This window comes from Monopterus albus, unplaced genomic scaffold (genome assembly GCF_001952655.1).
Source record: "Monopterus albus unplaced genomic scaffold, M_albus_1.0 scaffold52.1, whole genome shotgun sequence".
Taxonomy (NCBI): Eukaryota; Metazoa; Chordata; class Actinopteri; order Synbranchiformes; family Synbranchidae; genus Monopterus; species Monopterus albus.
This window is the reverse complement of record NW_018127932.1, coordinates 911,704-934,021: the sequence shown is the minus strand read 5'-3', so window position 1 is coordinate 934,021 and position 22,318 is coordinate 911,704. Positions and strand designations below refer to the sequence as shown.

Genomic DNA, 22,318 nt, shown 5'->3' with positions numbered 1-22,318 from the left:
GGACTCAGTGGACACATTTTCCTTCTGTCAGCAGCGGCTCAAATGTTCTATAGGGAGGTTGGTCTTTCATACTGGGGAAATTTATCACTTGCTCTCCTGCTAACAGTGTAGTTTTTGTACAGTTAGTCATTGCGTGTACAGCCATTCTTTTTGTAATCACATTCAGTTCAACAAATACTGTGCCATTGTTGCATTTTTCCTCATGTTGATGTAAACCACTGTTTTGCATACTAGTATGCAGTTTCAGGCTTCAGTTAAATATCAATGTGTTCATTGTAGACAGCTCATCAAATACATTATCAACCACACACAGTATTTCCTGTTCCAAGCAAGGCTGTGTAACTGTCAGGGAGTTTAGTGGAGGCACATACAATGTAAAATACAAGGTTATACACACAAGTGGTGTTGTTTATTTGTCAACCTGACACTACAGTATTTTGTCAGTGTAATAGTTTGTGTATCAGAAAAAAAAACAGACATCACTTTTAAATTTATTGGACTCATGTTTTACAACTTTAGGTCTGTCATTTTTAATTCCACATAGCTGTGGTGTGATGTTACTGAAGGGTGGAGTGTGTAAAATGAGGAGGGGGATGGGGAAACTGAAGGCTTCTGCTTGGTAGTAGCCAGCCAAAAACCAGAAGAGACTGTTTATCCACAAAAATGATTTAACTTCCTCATATAGCTGCAAATGATGAAAAAACACCAAAAATGGCAGTGAAGTCCAAATCCAATGCTGTCATGCCCAACGAAAAACGTTTCTTTTTCAACACAAACCTTTATTTAATACATATGTGATACAGACTCAGACCTATTCCAGGAGAACGAAGGGATACTGTGCAGTTTTTTTAATCGAAGAGCACTCAAAGCAACTTAATATTGTCACTGTAAAAAGGGTAACCATAGCAATGATAGATTCCAGGCAGGTGAAAGTCTGGACAGGCACACTTTTAAAGCACCATTTGCTTCCAGTTGGAAATGGATGTGGTATTTTATTGTTCCACTCAGGCATGAGTGTCTACACACTCAGTGTAGTGTTGACACCCACACACTGGAAAGGAAAAATACTATTGAATGATCTGAAACACATCATACTACATGCATACTGTGCAAGTACACCAAAGTATCATTGTGTGCTTGTAGACAGTGGTATTGATGCATGCACTGGTCTGCTTTTCTGTGTCTAATGTTATATTTAGTCTTTTTGATTTGGCTCACAATACTGAGGACTAATTCTTTGTCTTCATAGGATATAACAACAATGAAAATCAGCAACTGCAAATAATCCAGACAAAAGGCATCAGACATATTTACAACAGAATCTCACTCAATTCCCTGCTTAAGTTCAGTTCTCTTGTCATTCTTGCACACTGAAGTCCCATGTTGTCATTGATGATTTGTCTTTATTGATAATCTTTAAGAAATAGCACAAATCCTAGGCTTCTATACCTATAATATCATTTGATTGTCTTTGGTTGAAGTTTTGTGTAGGCAATCCGATACAAACCATGTCTACAAATGTTTTTAAGGCCTATTTAATCAACTGTTCAAGCATACTGAATTAATCTGTAATCACAGAATAGCTGTGTTTTAACACCTCGTAGTACCCAACCAAACAACACTTTCTACCTAACTGATCAAATAATTATATCTTAATTCATTTGAAAGGGCAGAGCAAACAGTCAGTGACAACGAACATCTACACATGTCAGAGAAAAACATACATTAGAATTACATCTTCTTAAATATAGATCTGATTTATTCTTTCATCCACTTGCAACAATTAGGCTTTATAGCCCTAATTCAATGCATTTAATTATGATTATTTATCAAATTTGTGGATGTCAAGTCATCCAGGTATTTCAGGTTACACAGAGAATTATCCAGCTGAGTTCAACCTCGTCCCCAGTGATTTCCACTGGGAGTGGGGAGTTTACTGGAGAGAAGAGAACTGCAGGACTTGTGAGTGATGGGAGCTGAAACTTAGCACCAGCTTAGCAACATGTCTCTCAGAGTGAAGGCAATATTTAGGCACACCTCAGCTTCATTAGGCTGACAGAAACCTTAGGGGAAATGATGTAGAAGAGAAGGGAAGGAAAGGGCACTATGTGTCATCTGATTTTCAGATGGACACCCTTGAACTACATTCTTGTACCAAAATGTCTTTAAGGCAAATGTGAATACCGATGTTCTTAAAGGAGAAACACCAGTGACAAAAAGCATTCCTTGAATGATAAAGTTTGCAGCAGCACCGTTAATTGAGATTTTAAAGGTGCTCGGTGGAGTGGTTTTGTAAACAAACAAAAATTATGTTTGCATACACTGATTTTCACCAAAATGCATGTGTGTATCTTTAAGGCTTGGCATATGTATTAAATGCATTTCCTTCCTCATAACTATATACTGTAAAATCCAGTCTTTTGGATATTTTAATTTGTGCATTGTTTAGATCTGTGTTGGATAGCTTTCCACATTGCTACGTTACCGCCACCAAATGTCCATCAGCAGAAAACTTCAGCAAGAATGTGTATCACAATACCCGCGTGTTTGCATGCATGCGCGTTTGTCCTCATGCCTGTGCACGATAAAAACAATAGAGACCCATTTACAAACACACAGAACTGCAAGTAGCCAAGATCTCCACAGGGTACCTTTAAGTAACACTCTTGTAATGGACTGGTAAGAAGAGGTCTCCCATAGTCAGTTGTTCAATGTATGAAAGCTAACTACTGTATCCTAAAACACTAAGACATTGTTTATGAGTACAAGAATCAGAACAAGAAAAAAATAACTGCTTTTGCTATTTACAAGACTTGTGAAGTTAAAAGATGTGCTTCCTGGTGTTGTGCATGTCAAGTCAGTCATACAAAGAGCCACTGTGTTTGGATTCCAAGCTACTGTGAAGGTGAGTCAAGGAAGATGCAGACAAATCTGATGGAAACAGAAAGACACCAAAAGAAGAGCTAGAGGGTAGTATACAAGTACACATCCCTGAGGCCCTCTTAGAAGGTGCTAGAACCCTGTTTGTGTCTCCAGTGGTCTCCATGATGGTCAAAGTGCAAGACTGCGAGCACTACAGGCTGAAGCCTGTGCACGCTGCACCACTGCTGGACATTTCTCTCTCTTCTGCAGCTTGTGGTTTTGAAACAAGCCCTCATTTCGTGGGACACCATGAGACCCATCTGGGAAAGTCAAAAGTCCTGGAGGCACAGACACAGACATGACCAACCACAAAGAAACAGTACTGACATCCTTATGGACAAACTGTTCCAGGGGGACTTACCATATCCCTCAACACGTCCGTCATTAAATTCACCCTCAAACTTCATGCCATCATATCGACTAAAGACTCCTGTACCTTGAAACTTTCCATGTGCAAATTCTCCTTCATATCTGAAAATGTTAAAAGACAGTTGTCATTTGTATATTTTGATACAGGTGAACAAAACTTCTGTTATTCTCACTTTAGCTCACACACCTGGATCCATCTGTAAAGAGCAGTACACCAGAGCCATGGAAGAGTCCATTCTCAAACTGGCCAGTGTAGCAGGTTCCATCCAGAAACTTGAGCTGGCCAACACCGTGCCTCCGACCTGGAAGGTTGCACACCATCACCAACGGTTAATGGCTCAAACTTAAAACAGATGATGGAAACACAAGAAATCCTGTTAAGGCAAATGGTTTTGACACGAGATCTTTACAGGAGCTCTCGATTCACATTTTATCTACACAATACTTCATCTAACCACGTAGCCTCTTTCATAATAGTGTGTAAACACAGTGTAAGATACAACCACCTAAACATAACATTTGAATCTGTAATGCAGCTCAGGGTTCTATATTCACTTAGTATTGTAGAGACACTACATACAGTATGTCACGAGTTTGTAGAGTATGTGCTCAGATTTAAGTATACCCCCTCAACTCTCTGTCAGCTAAAGGTTTACTGGTGAATTAGGAGTCCCATCTGTTTCCTGTGGAGTGGGAATTACAACATTCTAATCCAGTAGATGTTTTAGTAGGGACTAAAAATACTCATGAAATACTAGCATTTCCCTCCTAGTAGCCTATGATCTACTGCTAAAACTTATAAACTTGTCAGGGGGGGCACACCTACATGTTTCTGGACAGCTACTACAACTGGCTTACACCAGCAATAGTGGGAAAGTGGGCAAAATGTTGAGGACAGTGTTTCCAGCTGAAAATCATCCCAAACCCAATGACAAGACTTGGTGGCTGATGGTTTTTCAACAGCAGCTGACAGACAGCTCTCAAAGATTTCCCAAACAAGTCCAAAGTCTAATCCAGAAGATTTGAAAAAGCCAGCTCTGGAAAAATCCGGCTCTGTTCATCATGGATTGTCAATGTTAGCTAACTGGGATTTGACTAAATAGCTTGAGCTGCATGTGTGTGTGGGAGAGAGTAGAAAAAGTGTATGCATCCTTATAATTGTTGCTACAGGTGAACATTTTGACAATTCATGCAGATTCATTGCTACCACTGGCACTTGCATTTGATCCTGCTAGCTTTATTAAATATGGTAACTATTTATCTGGATGTGTGTATGATATCCTTGTTAAAAGAAGAGAACTGCACTGGAGACTATGATTCAGACTGAACTTATGGAAATGTATGTGTCCTTTAGAAAAGAAACACATTGTTGGGAAGCTTATCAAAATAATATACACCAACAACTATTAATATTATGGAGGGATATAGGTAGTATGTCCAATTTTGACAGCTGATTATCAGCATAAAACTTAACTAACCATTTGCATGTTTTAGTGTCTCACCATTCTCTTTCACTTTGGTGCTAACTAACACAATAATCCTCTGGAGACACACTATGAGGAATAGATGTACAGCACAGAAGATACAGTACAAAATAAATGCTTGTCTTGTTTCTGTCATTAAACTGATTATACTTGCACAGAAACCTTATTTAAAATGGACTGCAGGACTGTCTTGCCTTCTTTCCACTCGCCATGGTACTCTTCTCCGCTGGCATAGGTGAAAGATCCTCTGGTCAGAGTCATGGCACCCCTGTTTTTAACACATTCATACAAACAAATGCAGTAGGCTCAGTACCACACAGCCCTTTGTGACCATTATTCTATTGCTTTATTTATAGTACTAAACACAATAAATTAGCTGAAGCAGGTTTTATACAAGTTAAAATATATTTCTGTTGTGGGGGAAAGCCTCTGTGTTAGTCACTGTAGTTGAACATTTATATTTGGGCCAGATCAAAGAATAAAGGCAAGACCAGATCATATAACTCTCAACCCAATAGGTCCCAGTGTATGTTGGTGGCAGTGATGTTGTTATTAGCCCATTTTAAAAACACACATGAACTAAATGTTCCCTATAAAGTGATAAACTGGAAACCGTCACTGTAGCATGACTGCAGACATAAACAAGAGCTTATCACATGGTAACCATTTCAAAATACTGTCCAGTAGATGTGTTGCTTTAAAACAAATGAGTGTGTCACAGAATGGCAGTCAGGTGTAGCCTTACCCATGAGGTAGACAATGAACAGGCTATAGGCTATAATTCACCAGCTCATCCCAAGACTGAAACACTAAGGTTAGGCTACTGTAAACATCCAATTTAGGATGCTTACCCAGTAGGCTATATGTTTATATCAGTGCAGCCTTTATATATATTTTATTGAATAGACTATCGATTTTTAACGATAAGCTTATGTATATGGACTATAACCTATAAATACGGCTAAGCGAAAAACACCAGCAGCTGTTAACGCTATAATTTACCTGTAGGCTATGTTTGTCGTCTCTGAGGCATGGAAAACACCGTAAAAGAGCGGAGGGGCGTAAAAATATGAAAACACCGGCTGAGAAACCTATGTCGCATTCAGGTACTCCTCGTAAGCTTCTAGTCCAGTTTCAAGTCTTTGGGCATTCGCAAATGCTTCAGGGCCGCGGCAAGGCGTTTTAAGGGTCGTGGTTTTAGGCTATATTAGAATTTGAGAGGAACAGCTGTGTTACAATGTCACACGAAAATGTGAAAATATGTCTCTGTATAATAAAATTTAAGTGTCACATTATTTGAGTTGCTTGTGGGCTCCATATAAAGACTCAACTTAGAAACGTTCACAGAGATATATAACTTATTTACAGGGTGTGTTTAAGTTTGTTGTCCTATTTTTGTGTACGTTCATATGCGCTCAGCTCGAGATAGTATTAATTCAGAAAGCACATGAAGGCAGCATTACAACAGTATCGTTGCAGTCTGACCGCCGCTCTGTTTCTCTGCATGGCTGTTCCTGGCTCTCATTGAAAACTCGTTCTGACTGGTCTAGTGTGCTACAGCTTAGAGACGGAGGCAGACATATTTATTATAAGATCCATCCATCCATTATCTATACCGCTTAGTCCCGAACGGGGTCGCAGGGTTTATTATAATATATATTATTATTATTATTTTGTATGCATTCAACACTACAGCTGACAAGGGAGCCTTCAGCTGAAATTGTCTGTGGTCTAAGAAACGTATCTATGTGAAATGTGTAGACCACTGGCTGTAACATATACATACATACATAAAGTTGTGGTTGATAAACGATTTCCCCCCACACGACTGCATTTTAGCTGAAGTCAGACAAAATGTCCTATGGTAATTCATGGATAGTATGCTACTTGTTTACTAGTGCATAGGGCTGAGCAGGTTAGACTCTTCCTGAAAAATCTAATTAAGGCAGCCCCTTTCTTCTAACCACGGTTTGATGAATGTTGTGCCGAACTATCAGTAGATGTTGAATAGGCTACCACAGGATATATTGAAAATCTGACTTATCGATTAGCGCTATAGAGGAGGATCACTGAATGGGAACCATGAATGTCTGTACAAAATTTCACGGAAATCAAGGAATTATCACCACTAGCACTGGTTAAAATGCAGAATATGTCTAAAGGCCTATAGTTTATTCGGTCATAATCAAATCACCACGCACTATTTGCCACATATCATCACCATGGTCTTTGCAGCAGTTGCCCAGTTGCTGCATTTGTTAACCTTAATGTAAAAAGCATTGCATTTGATTTAATTTGCAAAGGTTATCAACATAAACACCCATTTTTTAGGAAGATTTTAAAAACCATTGGTGGTGTAAATTATTTATATTAATCTTAATAATACTAACTTACTGATTTACTGGGAGTATTTGGTTTGGAAGCTATACAGGCTGAAACCTGCGGCCACTTTCTCTCCGGGGTGATTTCACCAGCGTGCTGGTGGTGATTTCCTCCTCAAACCTGAGACGCGCGTTCACGTAAACAGAGCGCTTCCTCTTCCCGTGCTGGTGCCCGCCACACAAGAACGATAGAAAATGGCGAGTCAGTGTAAAAGGCAGCAATGCACAATCGACAGGCGCGGCTTTCGGCAGGAACTTGACTCGTGGAGGCACAAACTTATTCACTGTGTAGGTAAGGATAATGCTAGTTGCACGATGTACCATTATATTGTTTCAATGTAGCATTTGCGTGACCATTATCGACGTAAATAAGCATGTATTATTGGACTCAGTCGGGGCATCTCCCAGTGACTTTTTTTGTCCTCAACTGTTTCCTTCTCACGGCAGGCAGCCTGAGCCTTAAATGTTACAGTTTGTGACAGTGCTGCAGTGTTGTTTCCTTACTGTTTTTATTGTTCTTAAATCCAAACTGTAGACTTAAATTATTTACTGGCGTAATGTTAGTTTGTTTAAAGGGCACCGTGCTTGTTTTAAAGGGAGTGTCACCGGAGGCGTTGCGTCGGCCAAAAGACCCCGTTTGCTGAAATGCGCGTTCCCGTGTCATACTGTATTTTGGTTGGGGGAGGGAGACATATGTCTGTGGTGGATGTTTTCACTTAACATTTAGCTTGCTTGCTTTTTTCAGATCGCCTGGTGTGGGCGCACTTTACTGCATTAAAGAATTGGCTGAGGCCCCACAGAAGTTCACATTTTCTATAAGGTTTTCAGACCCCTTAAAATAAGTAGTGTTAGGTATTTTTAGTCAGATAGATATTGGTTAGATACTTTATGTATTAGAAATGTTTAGTGGAGATAGGATGGCTAGTTAGACTGTTAAATGCTTAGTCATGCTTATGAGTTTCTACAGGGTACATCTGGTCAAGGATAACTAGAGAGAAGAGTTGATGACTGTCAGCAGACAGGGTGTTTAATATTATTATTATGACGTGTATAACTGTAGCCTTAGCCATAATATGTTCTTATGTTTAAGTCACGACATGTGTGTAGTATGGGGCTAGCCCAACCGAGGGGATATAATGTATAGGCCTGGTGGGTTCAGGGTCTTTCATCTTACATCTGCCTGCGTGCAGGTTGGAGGTGCAAGATACCTGAGCGTGTAATGTTAATTTTTACCTGTGTTCATGGAATAAATCAGCACTGTTTTGTAGTTACTTGGACTGCCTCGTCTCTCAGAGTCAGTATGGTAAAAAGTACCGGGTACAACAGTAGTTCATTAAAAATGCAGTTATTGCCTTGGGGTTTTAAGCTGATTGTGCTGGGTAGGCCAATATTTGTGTGGGAGTTGAAGCTAAACTATAATTTTGTGGTATTATAGCTAGAAGATTGAACAGAACAGGACAAGACCTGCAGCAGGGGTTTGTTCTTGGAAGGTTTTTAGCCCTGCTAGTGATGCTAGTAACTTTGGACCAGGCTGAACTCTTCCTCTAGTAACGTTAACTTACTACTGGCAGGTTAAAGTTTTCATTTGTTCTCTTAATTATCATTATCAGCAGGATGTATATTTGTAAAAATAATCAGATTTACCTATGTTTTCCGTTTAGTGATTATTAGCAAATGTTAACATGCTAAACTAAGATGGTAATAATGGTAAACTACTTTCTTATCAGCATTAACCAGTTCAAAACACCTCTGTGCCTAAGAACAGCCTCACAGAGCCACTAGCATGGTTATAGACTTACCCTCGTGTCAGTATGTGTTTAGGTGAATTCTAGTTCATAGGCGCCTACACTACAGTATAAATTTCAGTTTAACTGCATCTCAAGTTATAGTCACTGGTCTGTGATTCATTATATGTGCTATGTAGAACTGATATCCTGCTGCTCAACATGTCCTATTTTTTGTAAACAATGTGCTGTTACTTCTCATGGATGGCAAGCAAATCTAACCTATAGCGTTGGTTTTTATCATGCTGTTGAAGAAGTGTAAAACAATATGACAGTGCTGTGATTTGTTTTATTCTGTCCATACATACTGTTAGAAGCTGTGCATATACATTAGTAGTTTTACATGATTTGATGGAGTCACTTTAGGAAAAGGGGGAGGCTGTTTGTAAATCTATGCCTTACCAGCCTGGGTAGCATAGCAACAGCCAATGTGGATGCTCAGCACCATCATGGATTAATCATGCAAATGATAAGCAGAGAGTTGTTTGGTGATCCTACTGTTTACAGTCAGATTAGTTTTACTGCTTTAATCAGTTCCTAGTTGGTCTGTTCTCACTTTATTCAGTGTCAGGAGGTTTTTGTGTGGACTCATTAAGGAATGCAACAGCCTTCATTAAAGGACTTTTTCTTTATTATGCAGAACTGTCTGCTTTTTAGAAAACTTGTATACAGAGAAATTTGTCAGGCTATGTTTTAGTTTTAATGACTAAACATGCACGCATGTTGTTTTTGCTTGTGATGTTTAGCAGACTGTCAAACAGAATTTGAAGTAGAATTTAAAAGGCATGACCCAAACCCATTTAGATCTTTGAACACTAACACATCTAGTCTCATAATGTCAAAGCTGACCTCGCTTTAAGTGGCCGCTTTGTATAGGTCTTAATTGAATTGTGTAATATATTTACAAGACATGTACTTTGTTTTGCTATCATGTAAAGGTTTTGTGGTTGCATGTTACGTTTTTTTTAGCTCTTGGCTTATTAATGCCAGGTTAGGTGCTGGCTTCATAATTAGAAAGATCAAGTGCAGTGAAAGAACTTGCACAGATCAGCTAAAGCTGTCAGCAAAACTGCTCATGACTTGCCATCATAGACCAGGTTAATCAAAAGTTTAGGTCTGGCATTACAGTATTTATGATGTTTTTAGGCATCTAGCTTGAATGAACATCACATTATTTCTTGTAATAGTGGGGCTGTACCTAAACAGGTAAACTTTAGGATTTGGCACTGCTGATTTTACACAGGACCTTTAGTGTAGAGTAGCAGTTTGCATAATTGCTGTACATAGGATAGTGATATTGGTGTACAACGACATATTTCAGCTAAAATACTACAATATTAGGTGGACTGTGTGCTCATCACTGAAAAGAAAATGCAGAGAGAATAATAGCGTTCTGACCAGTCACTACCTCTAGACTCAGTACTGTTCAGTTAGTCAGTTTCCCCTTGAGGATTGACAAATGTCCCTTGTTTGTGCAGTAATTGTATAGCTGCAGAGTACATGACAACAGCATCAGTCTGCTGGGCACATAATAGCATATTCTGTCCATGACAACAAGGACATACTCTTGTTTGGCTTTTTGGCTGAGAGGGCAGCACACCACCACCACCACCATGCATACGCTGAAATGAACATTTTGTCTTTGTATATTTAATGTGAGCAGTAAAACTGCAGGGCAGAGACAAGGGCAATTGTCCAATAGAACAGCAGCAACAATTGTTTGTATGCTTGCCTATACATGTGTTCATGGTCCATCAGCCCCCAGATGCAAACTGTGTGGTTGAAAATGTGTATTCTCTCTGGATTTGGGAGATCTGGACTGAAACAGCACCATCAAATATTTGGAAATGCCTGGAATGTTAGTTATTCATGCTTTCATTTGATGTGTGGGTGTGTGAGATTAAGTATTTGCTCAAACAAATAAGTAAATATTGACATTAGCCTGATTTGTCTTGTTTAACTTTAGTCTGCCCTGTTTTCTGCTCCAGTATGCCACCTCTGATGGATTTCTCCTAATTTGCAAAAAGAGCAAATTGAGGTTTGTTGACATTCTGTGAAACATCACCAACAGTTTTAATGGTTTCTTATGAAATGCACTTGCTTTGACTGTATTTGTCTGTGTAACTGGACATACGTGTGTGCGCATGCACACTTTATTTGCCTAAAATCATTGGGGTCTCATATTTGTTATTCAACGTTATGCTTTGCCCGCCCCCCCCCCCCCACTATTGATGTTATTTGAAGCTGTCATCTCACTGCCTGCTGTACGTATAGCCTGATCCACCTACTGTGTGTTGCCTGCAATGAAAACAATGTGTAGTAGTGAAATTACATTTCAAGCACTACTTTTCTCATGATGTAACATCTAGACTGTCTGACCTTTAGCTGAGGATAGCATAGTAGTCAATAGTGAATGCATTGGGCTTAGTCCCACAACATACATGTAGCTCAGCTAATCTGTGCAACTTTGTCATTTCTGTGGTCGTCCTCGGCCCCATATTGTATCTTTACAGAGCATTGTTCAGGGATATCTGTGAATCTCCTCCTACTCAACACTGGTATGACTGTTAAAACATGATGTCTTAAAAGATTAAAGAATTTATTGATTCAGTCCTTTAGTATTTCCAAAGATGCTAGGTTTACTTTGGCTGTGCACTGATTTGGACTTAGGGAAGTTCCTGTTCTGCAAGCTTTATGTCACTCTGTGTGTACTGTAGCTCTGGAGGGGGGTGGGTGGAGTGGAGGCTGATGCAACACCGTACACCTTCAGCAGTAGAGCAACAGAGGGAAGGGTTTAGGGCTGCCCCCTGAAAGTGGACTAGTTGAGAGACCCATCAGTTGCCTGCGACTTATGTAGTTGAATCTTTGTTTTTATTTTATTATATTTTATTTTTTTGTCAGCCAGTATGCATTACAATAGAAGGTAGCCCTGAATGAAGCTCTGAGGAATGTAATGTTAAAAGTTCCCTGTGTCTGAATGGCAGACAGCCATCACTTTAACATAGAATGGAGATGTAAGCAGTCGAGCCCCTAGCCCCCTGGAATATTCAAATACTTGCCGACTGTTACAGCTGAAACTCCTGAGCACAAAAAATGGTGTTTGGGACAGCCCGAGACTGTTTGGCTATAATACCCAGTTCCCACCCACGTAGTGCATATCACCACCGATAGTCAATAAAGATGACTTGTACCACACCTTATATTCATTTCACATTGATGTACATCATAGGTTAAGAGTAGGATTTAATGATCCTAGATCTGTGGGATTTATCTTTCTGAGTGCTGGTGGGAAGGAGCAAGGGTGTTTCACACACGAAATCCTTCTTCTGTAATTGGCCATGGATGTAGGTCAGAGCAGGCTAAGGCAGATTAAGCTCCACAAAAAGATCTCCTAGAAAGTCTCATAGTCAAGGTTTATGGCTAATGCTTAAGGCATTTATCAGGCTGCAATCTTTTATAAATGTATAAATAAGATGTATTGTACATTGCAGCCCTATTGGGCACTTTTAAGAACCAGTTTCACTTATTAAGGTGAGTGCTCTGTAGGTCCTTTTTAAAGTATCTTGAAATATCTGTTTTGCTAATACTGGGCCTTGTTCACAAAAGGTCTCCAATTCATTTATCTGATTTTTACCTTGTCTTTTGTTGGAGTACAGCTGCATCTGGAGTTTTGATGGTCTCCAATATCAGACCCAACCTAAACTTAAATTTAAGCGATGCAAGTAAATCCAAAAATATCACTTTCTCTCCTGTCAGCAAGTTTACTGCACAGAAAAGCCTGTTTTGAAAGCTAGTCTCTTGCAGAGATTACTACTGTAAATTATGTAATAATAATAATAATAATTTGCATTTTATTTGAGTATTTCAGATAAATACAATAAAGACAATAAAGGTTTGGAAATAAAACATCATCCACCTTGTAGAGCTAGATGATTGGCATAATAACTAACTTTCTCCAGTAGTTAAAAAAGGACAAGCTTCTAATGAGGCTCTGACATGTTGTCACTTACAAGTAGGCCTGTAGTTGTTTTTCCATCCATTTTACAGTGGATGAAGATCACCAGCTTCATTAACCTGATATCTTTGTCCTTAATGTCTTTTATATAAAGTCCTTGACAAGTTGTAATATTATTAGATGGCAGATAATACCGGACTCTTTTTTTTCTTTTTCTCCCCCCCCCCTTTTCTCATTATCACTTTGTACCTCTGTGCTTATTGTATCTGGAGGCTATCTGATCACTATAAATCAAGTGAGGTATGTGTAGCAGCAGCTCAGTGCTGGCCCAATTCCTTCTTCAGTGAAATTAATTGGTGAATGTTATGTCAAACATAAAACACACCTAAATAACATTACTGTTATTACTGCAGCCACAAGCACATATGGCATCTGTAGTTGGGGTTTGTATACACATTTATTTTATAGAGCTTGCTTGGTTGTATAGACTATCAATATTTTATCCATTACATTTGTAGGCAGCGTGCTCTCTTAAAATGTAAGTTGCTAGTCCCAAAATGAGGCTTGTGTGTCAGGGTTCTTTTTGTTAGCTATTAGGCTGCACCACATTATGCTCTATAACCTTATGACACACTTTTAAATGCCCTAAACTGAATTCTTGAAGAATAGTTTAATGTTATGGTTCTCCTCTGTCAAACAAAAGTGGATGACCTACTTTTCTCGCCCCTGCCTCTGAAATTTTCAGAAATAGGATTGGATAGCTTCAGCTGAAGTCCTGTGCACTAACCCAGAAAAAGACTCGTGCTGCAGCCATAGGCGAGATTGTGTTTCACCCCCCTCTCTTTATGTTTGACAGTTGAAAAGTGGGTGGGAATTTGTAGGGAAGCAGAGCGAGGGCATTTAATAGATGGCAGCTTTTACTGAATTCACTGAGAGTTGAGGAAGAGAGGATGGTAAGGCTGATCATTTTCTCACCTGCTATCTATTGAAGATGTACTGTAAAAAGGCCTTTTATTATGACGCGTAGTTGGATGATCAACACATTTAGCCAAGTTATATTGATTTCTGTTTTGGCCTTTTAGTTTGGAACTGTGCTCTCTCTTATTTAAGATCCAGTTCAGTAGACAGATGTTACCTCTGACCTCTTTAGCAACTAATGTAATGCATGTGCTCGTTTTTGGTGAGTTGTACTGGCCCTGCGGCAGGAAGCAGGCATTGCATATTGAGTTAATGCGCTGGTAGGTGAAGTATATGTGGCATCCTATCTTTCAAGCAGCTGGAATTGTAGAATACCAACATCTCATCAGTAATGTACACAAGATTTTTCCTTGGCCTGTATATGTGATAGCTGATGTTTTGCTTTTCCATACAGTGTTTTGTAAGTTGTCATTTAGAGAATTGTGAACATTTGGCTTTGGTTAAAATCACAACATTGCACAGGATACTTTAATGTCGTCAACTACAGGTTTCTTGAATGTTGCAACATGCAGTCACTGCCAACTCTGTAGCCACTTTAGTTGCTTGGCAACAGCAGGATGTAGTGCAGGTTTTTACTGTTGAAGTAAAAACTTGCGGGTGAAAGCTGATGTGTGTTTTAACAGAAGTGGAGGGTTGATTACAGGGGTTGTCAAGATGAGATAGACGAGCCTGGGTGTATGGAAAAGACATCACATGAAATATTAGTACTGTTCAGTTGCCCAGGGTCATAACCATTTTTTTCTATTATAACAAATTAATTTGAACCCTTGAACACATAATGTCTTAAACAGTGATTCATTTTGATTCTTTGTTCTAGTACCAAGCCTTAAATAGGAGTAAATCATTACGGAATTTCTCGTCTTTCCACAGGTTTTGAGAGCATTCTTGAAGGCTTATTTGGTACAGAGCTGGTAGAAGAGGTAAAAGTTTTAAACGGTAAGTCAGCAATTTTCTTTATTATAATAGTGGCCCTGATCATACAAAAGCATGCAAGAATGATTGGGAATTTTGTGTTTTGAGCATAATCTGATGTCTGCTCATTATGATAATGCTGCTGCATTGTACCATCTGGTACCCCTCTACATTCACTGTAGCCCCCCCCCGGCTACAGAAGACATGATGCCTTGTGTTCCTGCAGAGTTGATGGTTTGGATGGTGTGGGGCCAATGTAAAAGTCTAGTGTCCTACAGACATTTTATTGATGCATGATGTTAATGAGACAATAGTGGGCGTTATTTTGGTTTTCATTACATTTGCAGTGAAAGGACTGTCAAAGGTTAAGCAGCAGTTGGAGAGGCTGCTAAAAATGAATGTATAAAAAATAGGACAGTGCATGTTGCAGTCAATCTTTTTTTTTTTCATGACACATCACACAGTGTAATTATGTTGATGATAATCCAGAAGGAGACGGTACTTTAAAACAAAATGTACCGTATGTCAGTCAGGGCATACGATTTTGTATTATTGCTATTATTTATAATGTTTTGATTGTTTTGATTAATGTATTTGGCAAAATAAAACTAGACATTGACATAGGCAAAAAAAAAAAATAGACAATGATTTTATCATCTGTTTTGTGTCCACAGCCCTTGAACCTACAGCAGTGCCTGACTGGTCATTTGATCAAAGTTGTGTATTCTGCTGTTTGAGAAGAGACAAAGTAAAGGTAATATTTTTAGTTTTCTCTGTTTGCTTTGCTAACTGCTGTGAAAGTGCATTGGATATTAGATGAAGATCACCATTCAGACTTGAAACCGTAATATAGAAAATTTTAAAAATCCTATATCTTGCTCAGTATGTGTCCCTTTTCGTTCTGAAGACTACGGACTCAGCAGTTCTGTCATTTCACAGGAACACTTAATTGGATTAAACAACGAGGGCTTTGAAGATATACCCAAACCTCTACTGGTTAAAGATCTGCCCACAATCAGCAGACTAGAGAAACAAGCGGAGGAATTTCTTAGTGCAGTCCTCAACAGAAAAGGTGATCTAATGGAATCTGTGGAACAATGCTTCCACATGGGTGTAAGAGTTTTGGTTGTTTTGCAGGCTGAGCACCAAAGTGGCTTTTATTCTTGAAATGATTTTACACTGTGGTTGTGAATGTTGACTAATGATCACTTACAGCTCAGTAAAGGAATGCAGACTTAACAACCGCCCCCCCTCCCCTTCAGATGTGCCAAATTTTTTGGACCCACACATTCCAGTAGTGGCTCGAGACATCCTTCAGAGAATGATCCGACAGTTTGCTGCCGAATATACCTCAAAAACCAGCTCCCCTCAGGACAGTCGCTCAGATTCCCAGCCTCCCTCTGACCAAAGCCCGGCTTCCCCACCCTTGTTCCCGGGGGCTCCTCCTCCTTCTTCTATCAGCCCTGCTGCTACCCTGGCTGGACTTGCACACAACCAGAACCCTGTCCTCAGCAAGCTCCTCATGGCTGACCAGGATGCTCCTCTTGACCTCACCATCAAGAAGCCCCTGGCTGAGCCCAGTGAACAAGGTAGTGTGAACTGGAACACATGTAACAGAGCAGCACATTCAGGACTGAGCTATTTACTGGCAATACTCCAGCCTGTACTTAACCTTGAATCTAAATTGCCTTTTTTTTTTTTAAACAGATGGAGTCCTTGACTTATCTATTAAAAAGAATCGCTATAGTAGCAGCTTGCCTGTCCGTAGTCCCTGTTCTTCTCCAGCCACATCTACACTCAAGGGGTAAGATATGTTTCTTTGTCTTTGTCACTTTAGCCTCAAATTCCTAAACAGTAATGTTTTGGAAGATATGTTATGTTGTAGTTTAGGATGATCTCAGGGTGGATTTGGAATGAATTGAATAGTTTTAACAAATGTTAAAACTGGTTACCAGTAGTGCCATTGATGCATTGGCATTAAGTGAGGCCTGATATTGGGGAACACAGCCAGTTGGTCGATATGAAAATGATCAAACAGAGTTTGTATTAACAAAAATAGATTTGGAACAAAGAAACAAACATAGGTGCTTCTGCTGCTCAATTCTTTTCTTAAAGCTCACTCCAATGTGTCCCAGAGGATGCTGCCATTCAGAATGAATTTCCTTGCAGACTTGCAGATACCTGCTTCAAAATTTTTTGTGTGACAGATCACTGGTTTCAGATAGGGACTGAATGGGAAGCATGTTGTTGATTTGTGAACTATTGTAGTGTGAAAATATTCTGTTACTTGGCCTCATTTTTGGTTTTCAGTTCATTATTGTCTGGCAAGGCACTAACTGGCCTGATTATGATTCCTACGGGACTTGCAGCTTTGCTAAATCTCATGCATCTATATGCAAGTTGAATAACACCTTTTGACAAAAAGAAACAGCTTAGACTATTGCAGCAGCTTCTCAGATAAATGAAAGCACAAGAAACTACTACTTCAGGACTGAAGCCCTACACAAATGCAGTAGAGAATAGATTCACTTTTATACTTTTAACAGAGACTCAAGAGATTCTCAATGAAGAAGTAATGTAGTAGCAGAGGTATTAAATTAGTTCACGTTTGCATGCTGTCCTCCCAATGAACTACTGCATTTGGTTGTTTTAATATCAACATATAAGCACTGCCTATACATTCTGTTACCATGCTGGTAGCATTATACTTTTTAAATTATACATGCTTCTAATAAACATAATGGCACTTTTTCTGTAGAGCCTAGTCACTGACGCCACATATTAGAAAAAATATATTTCCTAATGTCATCCATCCACATCAGAGGGCTGTATTTCAAATTTTATTTGTAGACAAATGGCCATTTTATTTCATTCTTAATTGAATCAGACATTTGAGACTATCTCCATCTAAATAGGAGTCATTTTATTTTGTAGTTTGGTTCTGTTTAGGCTTTCTTGAAAGCATAAAAATGTTAGTATCGATATGAAAACAATCTACTTTATAAGGTGTTTGGGGTAAGAAGACCCAAATTAGGTTAATCAGATTCTAAAAGGAATAGTTTGACTAATTTTTGTTAAAAAGACTGGTGTAGAAATATGACCACCAAAACAATGTGTATACAGACAACTCTGGAGATGAACTCATAATTTAGCATTTAGGAAAAATCTCTTTTAAACTGTTTTATATATATATATAAGTTGATCCATCTCCTAGATAAAATTGCTCTAGATACACAACAACTCTGCTGGCTTACTCTTTTATTGCTGTGCTTGTTTAGTGGTAACGTCACACAAAATGTCAAGAGCTTGAGTTGCTTTAGTCATTTGTATGGCATAGTTGTTGTGCCCTGCTTTAACAGCTACACCCCAAGCTGCCTACTGCAATGGCAAACAGTTGCTCCTCATGGCCATACTTTTTGAGCCACAAGATACCAAAGACCTTTATGTAAAAATGCCTTTCTTTGCTTTTATTTTCATTGTTTCTTTGCCCTTTTCTCATTTCTTATGTTGATGAAGAATTTGTAAACAATCAAAGGAAGCAAATAAAAAAATTGTCAACTTGAGCCTTTTTTGTTCTTAAAAGTCACACACACAACCACACAGTCATTCTAACATAGTGATGTTACCAAAGCAAGGTCACATAATAAAGGAGTGGCCAACATCCTCCCCTTCCCAACCCATCCTCCATTAGAAAAAAAAAAAAAAAGGCACTGTGCAAGCTCTGCTTACACCCAGTTTCCTTCCATCCAATCAGGCGATCCTTGAGAGCGGACGGACAAGTCGGGCTGTTAATGAGGAGCCTACAGGATGGGAGGAGGAGGGAGAATATCGGCCACTCCATCCATTGTAAACCTTCCTCATCTGTTGCATACTCTCTACACATCAAAGAGGAGGCCGAACTGGAGAGCGATCCAGAGCCACCTCTGCGCCATAACCACAGCTTCAGACCCACTGACCTTTTTAAAAATGGATCCGTTTCCTGGCATTCCAAAACTCATTTTGGGGCCCTCCTTAAACTCAAAACTGACAGTGAGGCTAGTGAGCACCTTAAAGACATACCCAGGTTATTGGAAGCCACTGGACTTTTGACAAAGTCACTTGCTTGTGAGAAAGGAAACCTCCAGGAGGCCTGCAGGGACCACAGCCTCTCCCTTTCTCATTCATCATCTTTTGACCTCAAGATTCCACAGGTGCGAGTTATGGGCACAGGAACAGATCCAACTTGGGATTCCTTGTCCACTGAATATTCAGGTTCACTTTGTGAGAACAGCCTGGGAAAGAAGCTTCGTTCTGTTCTACCTAAACAAATCCAAAAAAAGTGCAGTGGAGGTTTTAATAGCCCACGTTCAGAGAAGGAATACTGGCCTTATGACACCGACCGCCAAGCCTTGGGAGGGAGCTGTCCTCTGGATTCAGAGTCAGACCTGGGTAATAAGCAGCCAAGGAAAAAACGTGGACGATATCGACAGTACAACACTGCGCTGCTGGAAGAAGCTATTGTGGTGGTTATGGGTGGGAAAATGAGTGTGTCTAAAGCCCAGTCAATCTATGGCATTCCACACAGCACCCTGGAGTACAAAGTTAAAGAGCGACTGGGAACCTTGAAACATCCCCCCAAAAAGAAATTGAAGCTGATAAGCCAAGTAGAACAGGGTGTTTCGCAGTCCCCTGAGAGGAAAGATCTGCAAAACCTCCAGCACATTGTTTCTGAGAAAAGAGAGAGCACATCTGAAGGGAATGCGAATGATTTCCCTGATAGAAGCCGCCCATCAAATGAGTGATATCTATGAATAGTGATGTAATTTTTAGCCAGATAAATGTTGCATTTGCCAGACAGTGACAGTAGCTGACATGTTTTCCATGAATTCTTAATAGTTGTGTGTAACATTGAAATTTCTATTTGTCTTTCATACATTTACCATTAGCATTAATAATAACTGTGTGCAGCCTTCTATATTGAACACTCCCATTGTCTCTCTGCCCCACATATTGTGTTCATTAAGAATTTCAACTGAATGTCCGTTTATTGTTTAGGTCATGCTTCCATCATTCCTGGCTCTCCATGTGTATGTACTCTTTATATGTAGAACCCTACTGCATGTTTTAGGCAGTGGCGCCCCTCAGTGTTTTCTTTCAGTACTGTTCATAGCATAGCATATACAGTTAATTCTAATTACTTGTATAAGACCTGCAAGTATACATGAGGGCATCTTACTAGGCATCAGTTATTGTAAAGTGTTTATGGATGACAATGGAAGTTGCTGTCACTGTTTTGCATAAGCATGTCAATGATTGAAATGCACACTGGAGATATAATAGATAAAATATCTATCGATTCTAAACACTGTTATCCAAAAATGTATTTATATGCTAGTTTGTTGGAATATTTTCCAGCATTTCACTTTCCCCTTTAAATCCAAATTAAGATCATCTTCACAAGCAGTGGGTTTTTTTTTTTCTTTCATTGCTTTCACTTTACTCAGGATGAGTTCAGATTGGGTTGCTGTACTTGTCAAAGAAATTTGTCTTTATCATATCATGATTAATACATATAAATATGCCTCATCCTGCAGATATGCTTCACTAAATTGCCTCATAGACTAGAAGTCGACTCCAACAGGGAAGGATAGTGTAGCCTGTTAACCATTCGAGGTAGCATTTCATATCTTACTATATCACTCGTGTGTGTGTGTGTGTGTGTGTGTGTGTGTGTGTGTGTGTGTGTGTGTGTGTGTGTGTGTGTGTGTGTGTATCCAACTTTAGCTAGGTATCGGTAGCATTTCAATACCAGTGTAAGCCTTCAGAGCATTTCAGTTGGATGTGATCTAGGGCTCTTCTTTTTCAGATTTCAGGTATTATCTCTGGGATGTCTTACTCTTATAAATGAGAGAGGCAGAATTTTAATTATCAAAAATGCAAAAAAGTTAGTACATACAGTTGAGTGCAAAAGTTTGCATCCCCTTACTTTGAAATGGCAAAAAAGTAAGACTTCCCCCCCCTCAACATAATATTTAATATCGGTGAAATGAAATCAAGAAAATAAGACCAGTCCCCCTTTTGAGAGTCAAAATAAAATCGAGGTGCAGTAGTGTTCTTTGTTAGAAACTCTTGATTTTCATAAAATCATTATTTCCAATGTGCAGATGGAGCTTAAAGTATTGGCTGACTTTGCTGGTGTTCTACCATTTACTAGATTGTCTAGTTACAGTAGTAGTTAGATGCTGTTACAGTCATGCCTCAGTCTGCAGGTCAATTGTCCTGGTGAGAGGGAAAAATAATGAATGTCCTGGCTTTTTTTAATATATATTTCACAAAGAATTGGCTAGGCTTTTTAATATAAAATATCTCAGACTGCTATTTCCTTAAAATGAATATTATATAGATGGTTTGGCCATGGTGCTGACACTCTACACAGAAGCTAAGGTTAAAACTTTTAACATCATTACATTTTTGCTCAGTTTTTGACTGTGCCTCGTCCAATCTTTTGCTCTATCAGGACACCTCATTGTGCATTATCACTTATCCCTTTATAGCCTTTTTGATGTACACAGTCTTGCTTAGATGGCCCTGCATGTTTTGATAAAACAAACGATCAAGTACAAGCAGTTAACTCAGATATTATATTTGCTGTCATATATTACACAAAGTTAGGTGAGAGTTGGTTCAAGCAGTAAAATGTAGTTCAGGGACTTGCACACTTTATCTATAGCACTGTAACAATAGTAGAATTTCATGTTAAACTTTATATCTTGTTAGAATTTGTGTTTTTGTATACTGACATTCCTTGCTGTGAAAGCAGGTGTTCTTTAGTTTTGTTTGCTCTTATTATGGTTTGCATTTCTTCTCCCTCAGGTAAAAATCTTAACTAATTAATCCTTTTAAATTGCATTTCATTTTTTGCAGTTGATGATTCACTGAAATCCAAGCACCAATTTAATGCCATCAACTATTCTTGCATTTACATTTATAAAGCACACTTCATTTCCTGATTCCAAGCAGAGCTTAATGCATTTAATATATTGAGGACATACTGTACAAGCGCTTTGGGTTTATTGACCGGTAAAACATGCACCCCTCACTGTTGTCACAAATCTAATGGTTAACTACCTCATCGGGAAAATCCATATCACGGTCTACTCTCATAGCTCGTTTTGTAGCAATGTCTCTTGTACACAAGTTTTTTTTTTTTATTGTGAAATTTTTTGAGTAAAGGTGATTAGCTTGCAGAATACAGTTGGAATAGGTTCAGCTACATGTAAATATTTATGTATATCTTTGTAGTTAATTCCAGCCCGATCTATTTAATGTTTTCTTTATCTCAGTTTTTTTTTGGGGGGGGAGAATGCAGTGGTGTAGGGGGCTCATTACTGATGCTCCTCAGAAAGCTTTTTGTTCCTAAAGTTAGGGAAGAGCTTAATTCGCTTTACCTACCTAACGAAACTGATATGTTTGGAGTTATTTTATGAATCCAGTATTTATTTATTAATCAATATTTATTCACTAAAGGTTATATCTTTATCATCACTTGTGTAA

General features: G+C 39.0%; 2 protein-coding genes across 4 annotated transcripts; one reads left to right on the top strand and one right to left on the bottom strand.

The window, feature by feature from the left end:
• Positions 1 to 476: 476 nt before the first annotated feature.
• On the bottom strand, positions 477 to 7,245 carry morn4 (MORN repeat containing 4). Of its 3 annotated transcripts, none has more exons than XM_020601567.1 (5): positions 7,170 to 7,245; positions 4,970 to 5,043; positions 3,479 to 3,593; positions 3,284 to 3,393; positions 477 to 3,200 (listed from the first exon to the last, which is right to left on the bottom strand). In XM_020601567.1, the coding sequence occupies exons 2-5, from the start codon at positions 5,034 to 5,036 to the stop codon at positions 3,052 to 3,054; spliced, it is 441 nt and encodes a 146-aa protein (XP_020457223.1). In that variant the 5' UTR covers positions 5,037 to 5,043; positions 7,170 to 7,245; the 3' UTR covers positions 477 to 3,051. The 3 variants fall into 3 exon arrangements, with proteins under 3 accessions (XP_020457223.1, XP_020457225.1, XP_020457222.1); XM_020601569.1 differs by lacking the exon at positions 7,170 to 7,245 and adding an exon at positions 5,521 to 5,595; XM_020601566.1 differs by lacking the exon at positions 7,170 to 7,245 and adding an exon at positions 5,778 to 5,914 and having other exon boundaries at positions 478 to 3,200.
• A 44-nt stretch (positions 7,246 to 7,289) lies between these two features.
• Positions 7,290 to 20,466, top strand: LOC109961039 (ligand-dependent corepressor-like). Its single transcript, XM_020601565.1, has 7 exons — positions 7,290 to 7,448; positions 14,744 to 14,809; positions 15,460 to 15,539; positions 15,725 to 15,857; positions 16,048 to 16,374; positions 16,493 to 16,589; positions 18,540 to 20,466. Exons 1-7 carry the CDS (start codon positions 7,352 to 7,354, stop codon positions 19,564 to 19,566), a joined length of 1,827 nt encoding a protein of 608 aa, XP_020457221.1. The 5' UTR covers positions 7,290 to 7,351; the 3' UTR covers positions 19,567 to 20,466.
• Positions 20,467 to 22,318: the final 1,852 nt, after the last annotated feature.